General features: G+C 47.6%; 1 protein-coding gene across 1 annotated transcript in view; it reads right to left on the bottom strand.

Moving 5' to 3' along the window:
• Positions 1 to 1,451: 1,451 nt before the first annotated feature.
• Positions 1,452 to 10,896, bottom strand: part of LOC126563709 (cadherin-related tumor suppressor) — a 38,509-nt gene continuing 29,064 nt past the window's right edge. The window contains exons 8-9 of the mRNA XM_050220353.1: positions 4,481 to 9,899; positions 1,452 to 4,377 (exon numbers count right to left, since the gene is read on the bottom strand). Coding sequence (XP_050076310.1) covers positions 1,452 to 4,377; positions 4,481 to 9,899 — 8,345 coding nt within the window. The remainder of the gene's footprint in view (positions 4,378 to 4,480; positions 9,900 to 10,896) is intronic.

The raw sequence follows: 10,896 nt of genomic DNA, 5'->3' as shown, positions 1-10,896 counted from the left end.
CACTATATATACATTTTTCATATATACAGAGCGTCTATTATGTTGTTCCCATTGTTCACGAATCAAAAGTCCTTTGTTGTGGGCTATCGGTGCTGCCATAGAAACATCGACGGCATACATAAGGCTGTAAAACAACAAATTGTTGTAAAAGAGCAGGAATTAGCGTCTCTTTCAGTGCAGTTGCAGCAATCACACACAATAGTGGACAGAAACCACCAACACTAGACCACGTCTGACATTGATACTCTATTTCGGCTGTGGTAAATTTGCAATTATCCGTGGACAAAACAGAGCAATTTGCTTACACAAGTCGAGTTTCGGAAATGATTGAAAGATGGTGATGCAACACTAATTTTATTTAAAATTTTACGGTGGTGTGAAATTTATTTTTCAACTATACATTAAAATTGACCTTTTGGCGGTCGGTTAAAATTTTTGTTCATGTAAAAACAAATGGAATGTTTTTTTTTTTTGTTGAAACAGTATTGTTTTTCTGAATTGAACGTGTTTTGATAGTGATTGATAATCGTTGCTTTCCCTGTCGGCAATGTCAAGGTTTATTTAAAACCTGGAGGCACAAATCGAAAATAAAACTGCGCAAAAGTTAAAAAAGCTAAAAGGCAACACATTCTAAATAATACAGCACGACTACCTACGCTCAATTTGAAAGTTAAAAATAAAACAGTCTCATAACGTATTAAAATCGTAGGCTCATGCAGATCCTTACACTGCTTCTGCTATCCCTGCATGAGTTTTTCTTACAACTTTCTAAGCATATGGCAAGAGAGGCTTACAAACTACATTGATACAGTGAACGATTCTACGCGAACAGCGCCTATATTTATCTATATGTACACGTGATTTGCAAGTGTGCTCTTGTGCACGCTTCGTTAAGCATTCAAGAGCATTGCACTGCATTTTTTGCCTCTGTTTTCATGCTAAACCCTGTCTCACAGAACGATTCCTTGTCCTACAGCCAACACTTAATGAAAGAGGGTGCATAAATGCATAGAGAGATTTGTAATAGTTGGAAATAGTATTTCCTAGACACAATTGTAATCGTACAAGTTACATACAGCTTTAGGACCTTGATACAAGGTACCACCGTTTGCAAAGTTCTTTCGTTGAACTAGCTCTCTTTCTCTCTGTTTCTCTTATATCTTTTTTTCTACGCTTTAGTTACATACATACGAATGTGATAAGATGCACCGTTCGTTCATACTAATCGCTTATGGGTTTAGTTTTCTTAAACTAATTTCTAATCTCACATAGTTCTGCATTCGAGGCATGGTAGTTTTATGTACACGAGCGCTTTCTTGGTTGGTGTTGCTATTTGTTCTACCTATTATGATGCGAGCCGCAAGATGTTGCAGTTACTTAATTTTTATACAAAAACTTCACACTGTTGGCGATCTGTGGTGAACCTTGCTTCAGGATGTCGTTCGTGTGATTTAAACGTATTCCTCGGAGGGTTTTGACTGAACGCTGGTAGGAATACGCAGCGAGTTTGGCACTCTGCCATTGACCGTTACGTCGCTTGGCAGTTCGGCAATGTCTTTGAACACACCCATGAGACTTTCAAAATTTGGACCCCAATTCAGCAGATAGTCCCAGCCGGTAGCTGATGGTGAAGCAGCACCTCCATTCGGTTGGCGGTAGATTCCAACCATGTGACTGGAAAGATCGTCGTCCGAGGCAACAAGCGTGCTGAGTGACCCTCGGAACGACGAATCGAAACCATCGTAGGACGAGGCTGGTGGTAGATGCGGTGCACTCTTGCCACCTCCACCGCTTCCGTTACCACCAACACCGACGCCACCGCTCACTCCTCCAGGCCCTCCGCCACCTCCTCCAACAACATCGTTTCGTCTTCCCGGATCATCCCGGCCCTTACCGTATTTGCCGCCAACGACCACGTTGTTGGGGGGACCCGTGTCACCGTTCAGGCTGTTGTTGTCGTACTCGATCTCAGAGCAAGTGAAGCTGTCGTTACCACTCTCGTCCGTTGAGGTAGAACTATGTGCATCAATGTCTGCTGGCGAGTGATGCATGTGTGAAAGGTGTGGTGCTGGTACACGTGCCGGCGCCTCACTGCTACTGGAAACAGCATCCAGCGTCGAGACGAGACTGGATGTACGAGGACGCGCATTCAATCGTTCAATCTCTTCAGCGGTGAGGCCCATACCCCCATGACCCACAGGAACCACGACGGAACTGACAGACACTACGTTCGGTGGTTGTGAAGGCACACCGTTCGGATTCTTACTTCGACTACGCGCGCTCGAACTCTGTCCCGAAAGTTGACTCATGACGGGGCTGTTGAGACTTCGCTCACTATTGCTGTGCAAGGCATCTTTTCCCACGCCACCTGAGCTTGATGTCGTGGCCAATAACGCACTTTGCAGTGGCTTGCCGGAGATGTCATGCAGCGTCAAAATTCGTGGCTGCTGCGAACTGAGCTCTGAACTCGGCGAGAGCCTCGCCAGTGGTGTTGACTGGTGTTGGCGCGTATGTGCTGCTCCATTCGATGGCGGTGGTTGACTAGCTTGAGGCGGTGGCAAAACCCGGGGTGCGTAAGGTCCTCCGGCAGCTGCGTGATGTGGCGAATGACGATGCTGCTGTTGAGTCGTTGCTCCTGACGTCTGATGCTTGTGGTGCGTGTAGGCTGTAGCAACGGGAGGTGGAGTGGCCTTATACTTTCGTACACCACCGGCCTCCCGATACCCCTTGTAGTGATACACTATATCTATATCGGATGGTGCAATGGAACTGGCGTTCTCAAGGTCGTAGTGTTCCGGATATTCTGAACCAAGATCCATGGAGGATGGGTTATTGGTGTGGTCGTGAGGTGCTGACGGATGGTGGGCCTGGCTAGGAGGAGGTAATGGTGGACTTTTACTCACTACTTCCCGCTCGATTATATCAGGTCGTTGAGGTCTTTGTGGTTCCGAACTGCCAAGATCGCGCTCTTTATATTTCTTCGAGATAAGTTCGGGACCGACGAGATGATGACCGCTGACACCACGCAACATATCACTTCCTTCGGAGTGGTATCCTACCACAGAAAGATCATTTGTATGCAAACCTCGCCCGCTACCGTCGTTATGCAATCCGCCTGACGAGACAAGCCCTGATCCGGCCAACAGTGTCGACCCACCAGTTCCATTTTGCTTAGAGTGTAGTGCAGTAGACGAGTGGCCCAATGCGCCACTCTTTTCCTTATGCTGCCGACGGCAACGAACCACCAGGAAGGATATGAAGATGCCGACCAAAAGCATCACGAAAAATACGATCACTAGCGTGATGCCAATGTTTAGTGGGTTGGTAACCTGTGCCGTACCGAGCACGCTCCAGACACAGCCCTGCGCTACGTTACCACGATGTACGACACTGCGGAATATACTGCCAGATCCGTTGAACGGTTGTACCTCACCGTTGATCGTGAAATTAGCTAGGCATCCTTGGAAGTAGGCTGGCATTGGTTCGGTATCGCCAGCGCTAAAGTACTCCCGCCGCACGTTGCCTATTGCTAGTACAGTAAGGTATGGATCAAGAAAGTCGTGTACGCCGGTCGCATCCAACTCTGGTACTACAATGCGCCCGTCAACCAAAACTTGCAGTATCCGGTTGTGCGAATGCAGCGTTACATTGTGCCAGTTGCCATCAGCTAGAGAAGTGCCCTCTTGCCCGCCACCGGCGGATGCAGACACGTTCACGAAGGATGTTTGATGCGACGTGTATGAAAGTCGGCCATGTCGTAGTTCGATAGCGGTATAGTGTTTGCTACTAGTTGCGGCATAGATCAACACTCCGTTCGGCTTGTTTGTTTTGAACATAATGCTCATATACTTGGGTGGATCTTCAGCGATCGTCAGTGTGGGAGCGACATGACCGTCATGGCGCTTACTTCGTGTTACATCGTAGCTCCAGATCCAGCTTTTACCACTGTAAATGTTCTCCAACAGCTGCATACGCTTGTGTTTTTCCGTTATTTCGAACTCGATGAATGCACCATCTTGCAGTGAATATGCATCCAGTGAGCTGTAACAGTCCGGGGACAGAATTAATCCACCACAGCGGCACATAGCTGTATGCCAACGGTCCATGCATTGACCGTACGGACCACAGAGAGGTTGAGCCGGGTCTTCGGGTAAACCGAGGCCACATGGGCCGTTACTACCGGTACTGCGTTGACATGTCGCTTCAATACCGAAAGATTTTATCGGGTTGGTCAGATTAAGTGCCCGTCCGTTGATTGAGACGCTGTGCACACATCCTACCAGGTCATCCGAATGTACCTGACCGGGGCGTTCGAGCACCGGATCCGCAGCCATAAGTCCTCCCACAAGCAGATAGTGCTTGTTGAAATTCAGTGTTCTGTTTTGACAAAAAGAGAAATTGAGACATCGATCTGATTAATTCTAAGGGCATTAGATGAGGACAATTTGTAAAGAAAGGAATAAGTGGCATTCGAACTTACCCTGTAGGACCTGTATCGTCAGCGTAACAGCTGGAATCGCCCGGACGACAATCGTCGCAATAGTCGCCGTTGTCTGTGCACTTCGAAACACTCAGGGACATAACGCGCCCATTGCGTGTGGCCGTAATTTTGTGCCATTCTCCATTCGAAATAGACCCATTCCGTCCATTTGCAGTCAATGTACTCTGACCCACCACAAGGGAAGTGATGGCAGTTCGAGCACCGCCGTATGAAAATACTGCCCGTCCGTTCACAATTTCCATCGCAACAAAATCGGACCTGCCACCGCTCTGAATACCATAGTTGTAGATTAACAATGCGTCCGGTTTAGTGGTGGCAAATACTACTGAAATATCGTTAGTGGCTGAATCAAGCGCCGGGAAGGCCATGTAAGATAATTCACGGAACCCAAACGTAGTTTTCTCACAATGTCGCCCGTAACGGCCTTCAACACAGCTACATTTGTAGCCCGGCTTAAGGCTAACGCACAGACCACCGTGTAGACATGGATTTGGGCGACATGAGTCTGCCACTGTCTCACATTGATTGCCCCGGTATCCCGGACGACAGAGACAGAAAAAGGATGAACCGTCCGAACTTTCGCGACAAGAACCACCATTTTTACACGGACCACTCGAGCAAATGTCTCCTCGCTCCAGCTGACAGAATTTTCCCTCTCGGTTAGCAGGACAGGTACACTGAAAGTCGTATCCCTGTCGACGACACTGACCTCCAGCATGGCATGGGTTGGGCGAGCATGGATCCTGTCGTTTATCGCAGCGAGTGCCGGTGTAACCATCAGGACAAGCACAAGCAAAATCGTGCCGCACCGGTGGTGAAGCAAATACAAGTGACTGGCTATCGGTGATTAGATTGTCTTCTTCTGGGTATACTTGAACGCGTGCACTGCATACACCACCGTTGGCACATGTGTCTTTGGAACGGCAGGGATCATAACCGATCGTGGTGAGGACATTGGGGAGCAACTGTCCAATTGCTTCAAGCTTGCGCGAAATCCGATCGATCACGTGCTGCTTCGACCGGTATCCTTTGAGCGACGTATTCCGTACTGCTAGGGTGATATGTAGTGCTTTACCGGAATTCAGCAGGCTGAACAAAATCAGATCATCGGCTGGCTCAAGAGACGCTTTGACGATGTCGATGAAGTTGCGATAGTAGTTAGCAAGGAAGTCTGCACTGTTTATATTCTCCAGACGGACCGTGATCGATTGATCAATAGTTGCGTTATCAAAGTGCAAAAACTCTACCGAAACAGTAGATGTTACGTCCGGATGCTTGCCGTCATTTCCAGATACTAGGAACGTATGACCGCTCGAAGGGATGCGGTTAGGATTGGTAAGCCGCAGCTGACAACCGTTCGGAATTGTGAATGCGGTCACGGGTTGTTTATTGACATCGGTCAGGAGTTTACAACGGTAGTCACCAGTAACATCGGGATCGTTTGGGTGCACGCTGGCGATGTCTCCATGCATCGGGCCACTGTCAAAAATATACACCAAAACGTGTGCGGTTCGTGGTGTCGATGGGCTATCGTTTTGGTCCAGCACATTCACGGTGATCGTGTGTTGCGTTCGCTTGCGCGGTTTCCCATTATCTTCCACCTCGACGAGCAGTTCTAGCTGTGGTGTTTGTTCCCGATCAAGACTGCGTACCGTCTTCAGCACTCCGGAGTGACGTTCAAGCGTAAATAGGGACTTATGGCGCCCTCCGACCAATTGATACGTAAAGGGAGCACCGTTTGGTGGGAGGTCGGGATCACTTGCGGCTAACGTCATAACAACGGTGTTTGGAGGTTCGTTTTCCAGCACTGAACCAAAAGTGTCTTTCGGATCAAACGTAGGCCCATTATCATTGATATCAGTTACAGTGATTCGCACAACCGTGGTACCCGTTTGGGGAGGTGTGCCTGTATCGATCGCACCTAGAAGCAATTTGTGGAGTGGAACAGTTTCTCGATCTAGCTTGCGCGCCGTTTCAATCTGACCCGTCTGAGGATCGATCTTGAACGAATGGTCGTTGTTGCCACCAATGATCGAGAAGCTGAACTGATTGTTCTGCGGCCTAACGTCCTTGTCTACGGCCTTCACCACGATCAGTTTTGTTCCGATGGGATCACCTTCGGAAACACTAGCCTCGTAGAGTTCGTGCTGAAACTCTGGTGGATCGTTGCCATCCTGGATGGAGATAATGATCTGCGCTTCGTCAGTGTCGTTCCCTCGGATGCCGCCATAATTCTTTGCTAGAACCGTTAGCACTACGCGAGATTGTGTCTCACGGTCGAGATTGCGTGATACCACAAGCACGCCCGTGCTGGAGTGTATGCTGAAGCCCTTGTCGTTACTTGAACCCACTAGCAAGTAGTACACTTTACCATCCTCACCGGCATCCTTGTCAGTTGCTTCTATGATACCCACACTGGACCCCACCTCAGCCGATTCGGATACGTCGAAATGGAATACCGGTTGGATGAATTTGGGAAAGTATTCGTTTACGCCCGTAACGTGCACGATCACCTTGGTCTCGTTGCGCATTGGAGAATCGGGATTGTAGGCCGAAATGGTTAACGTATATAGATCTTGTTCTTCATAATCGAACGTCGCTCGTGACGTAATTATGCCGGTAGCAGTTTCGATGGCAAACAGCTCACGTCCAGAGCCTCCCACGATGGCATAATTGATAATGGCATTTTTCGGCGAGTCTCTATCGTGTGCCTGCGCCCGATAAACGACCGTGCTAGGTGGCGAGTTTTCAGCCACGTATGCATCGTACTGGGTTTGATTGAAATAAGGCGCATTATCGTTAATGTCGGTGAGCGTGATTGTGATCATAGCAATTGAGCGTTTTGGTTTATAACCAAGATCCTCGGCTGTAATGTTCAGCTGGTACACTTGTATTAGATCAAAATCAAGTGAATTGCGGATGCTGACTGCCCCAGTCACGCTGTGTACCATAAAATCATTACGCTCGTTTCCTGCAATTATCGCATAGCGAACCATTCCGTTCGGTCCATCGTCATTATCCGGTGCACTCACCGTAAGGATCGTTGAGCCAACAGGTTCATTTTCTGGCACAATAACTTGATAGGAAGGGCTTTGGAATACAGGTGCAAATTTGTTTGCACCAGTTACGACGACGGTAACACTAACCTCGTCTTGTTGTGGTGGTACGCCCCGATCGATCGCTCGCACTTGCAAAATGAAGACTGTACCAGGGTTAGCCGATACCTCGCTCAGCCTTCGACCAACGAAAATCCATCCGTCAAGCTTATTGATCGCGAAATTGTCCGATCCATTACCTGCGACTATGTGGTACTCTATTTCAGCATTCACACCAAAATCCAGCTCGTCTCGTGCCGTCAGCTGAACAATTCGCTGCCCAATATCTGCACCCTCCGGCACAGGCGCCATGTATTCACTCTGGCCAAACACTGGTGGGTTGTTGTTGGCGTCAACCACATTGATATTTACCAAACACTCAGTGTACATCGGAGGCTTGCCGTTGTCAGTAGCAAGAACCGTTAATGTAAAGCTATTTTCGGGTGAAGCTTCCATCTGTGTATGCTTGTAGTGGATGCGACGTTTGCTAAAGATTTCACCAGTGGCTGGATCGATGGTGAATAAATCGGACGGCTGCTGTAGCGAGTACGAAATGACCGAGTTAGGGCCCTGCTTGTCACGGTCCGTAGCAATCACCTGTCCAACGAACGTGATCGCCTTCTGCAATTCGCGGAAGTTAAAGCTATAGTAGCTGTGCTCGAACTCAGGTGCATTATCATTTTGATCCTGGATCGTGATAGTAAGTGGTGTCTCCGTACGCCAGGCACCGTCAACTGCGGCAACTTTCAGAATGTATTCATCTTGCTGTTCACGATCCAGATGCCCTGCTACGGTGACATTACCGGTAGTGGAGTCTATCGAAAATTTACTGCCTAGATTCTCAGTAAAGATGTATGTGGCATTTGCGTTAATACCGATGTCCGAATCAGATGAGGTGATCTTGATGACAAATTGTCCAATTTCGGCATTTTCAGTTACGTTAACAGAGAACAGTCGCGTAAACTTAGGCGGATTATCATTTTTATCGAGTACGTTTACCAAAACTGTTGCACTACCAGTCAGTTGCGGGACGCCTTGGTCGACCGCCTCCACAATCAACGTATACTGTGGAATGTCTTCACGATCTAGTCTTGTTGTCGTGTAAATCTCGCCGGTGTCCGTGTTGATTTCGAAACATTCAAAATCATCGCGCAATCGGTACGTAATCTGACCATTCTCCTCTGAATCTGCGTCACTGGCGGACACTTTCGTGACCAATTGGGAAGGCGATTCCTCTTCCAGGACCTCCGCTGTATATACGGATCGACCTATTACGGGTGTATTATCATTCGCATCGGTAACATTAACAATCAGCTGCAGTACGCTCCGCAGGCTTGGGCGGTCAGAGTCAGCAGCCTCTATCCACACTTCATATTGCTGATGTTGCTCGTAGTCTAGCCCGTTGCGATTAACTGCAACTTCACCAGTATTTGCATCAATGCGAAGTGCGTCATCTATGTTACCTCCAGCAATAGCGTACCGTATGGTACCTACTGAGCCTTTCTTTGGTGATGTGGCCGCTAACTTTGTCACCATCTTACCATCGGCGATATCTTCCGGCAGCACGAATTGAGTTTCGGAAGTGTACGAAAATACGGGAAACAGATGGGCCGATCGCAGAGAAATTGCAAGTTCACAGGTTGCCGAACGGGGCTCGTAACCTTGATCCTTTGCAACGATCGCTAAGTGAAATACACGGTCATTGTTTGTGCCAGACAGTGGTGTTGACAGCTCGGTGGTCGCTTCGATCACCCCGGTATGTTCGTTGATGTGAAACTTTGACGCGTCCGTCCCTATGATCGAGTAAAGCAGCCGCGCATTAACACCTTCGTCTCGATCGATCGCCTTCGCCCCAAACACAAACTGGCCTGGTTTGATACGGTCGGGCACATTGACATGGAATGTAGGCGCACCGAATGCTGGACTATTATCATTCACATCCTGCACGTTAATGGTTAGATTGACGAGCGTCGCCCGAGGCTCCGTAGTGGAGCTGTCCTGAGCCATCAACGTAAAGTGATAGATGGGCATATCCTCGCGGTCGAGTACGACGGCAGTGGTGATTTCTCCGCTAGAGGGGTCCAGTCGGAAGCGACTCAAATTCTCACCGAGCAGTGTATAGCGAATTTTTGCGTTCAGACCGGCATCACGGTCGGTGGCCTTTGGCCACAGCACTTGAGTTCCTATCGGTTGATTTTCCGCTATCGTCGCCTGGTATGATTGCCGCTCGAACTCTGGATTGTGATCATTGATATCCTGTACCAAGACACGTACTGTCCCGGTTCCTGTTAACGGTGGTGATCCTAAAAGTAGATGAAAAATGAATAAATGTAGTTGAATTAATATTTTTTTTTCCTATGATTGAATTTATTTTTTATTATTTTGAGATAAGTTTCAGATTTCAAGGTTGTTGTGCTTAGAATGTTTTGTTAGTATCTGCTTCTTCTTGGCTTAAAGACTTACTAGGTCACGCCGAGCATCGAATGGCTTACTATATTAATTGATACCACGTAGTTGGATAGTTATGGCCCACTACGGTGGAACGGTCCGGAAGTGATTTGAACCCCGGTCTACCAAGTGAAGACCGGCGCCGCTGTCGCATTACCACTTGAACATTATTATATATTTCAAATCCATACAACATAAATTATATAATGATGCGCTTTGGGTTTTGTAAGCTGGAAAAATAACAAAAGATCCTAAGACGAACTGATTGGAGACAAATATAGAGCGTAATATCGTTGATTTTTTGCTCATACCAAAGCTTATACGATAAGTTGAATCGTAACATTTCACACATTGCTTGCATCGGCTCAGAACTAGTTTGCTATTCCATCCACCGTGAAGCGCAGATTCTGTTTTTTTTTTTGCAGATTTTGCTGTATTCTGCTGCACGAGAGATACAGAGACGGTATCCAAACAAGGCACGGAAACATACGAATGTTGGCAAGATGGAAGTGATAAAAGAAAAGTAAACGATTCAAGAGATCGGGCCAATTCTAGACGAAGGGCATAGTACAGAGCGTACTAGGACTATTTACGTTCCCGTACGCTAGCATCATCGATTCTATTGCGCTTCGGTGCAAGAAACCGATGGAAATTCCGGTGACGGCAATGTTTGTATTAGCTAATCGGTGTTCTTTGAGAGTGGAGGAAAGTAAAAAAAGGTTATGGTGTGTTTGCAGTGGAATTTTATTATTTTTGTTCCGAACACAATGATTCAGACGGGTATGTGGGGTCAGATCAGATTTATTTATTGATCTCAACAGTGTCATGCGTCCGCATCTGCGTGTCTTCTGC

Source organism: Anopheles maculipalpis, chromosome 3RL, assembly GCF_943734695.1.
Source record: "Anopheles maculipalpis chromosome 3RL, idAnoMacuDA_375_x, whole genome shotgun sequence".
In the NCBI taxonomy this organism is placed as follows: Eukaryota; Metazoa; Arthropoda; class Insecta; order Diptera; family Culicidae; genus Anopheles; species Anopheles maculipalpis.
The sequence above is the reverse complement of the archived record's forward strand: the minus strand, read 5'-3'. Positions and strand labels throughout refer to the sequence as shown.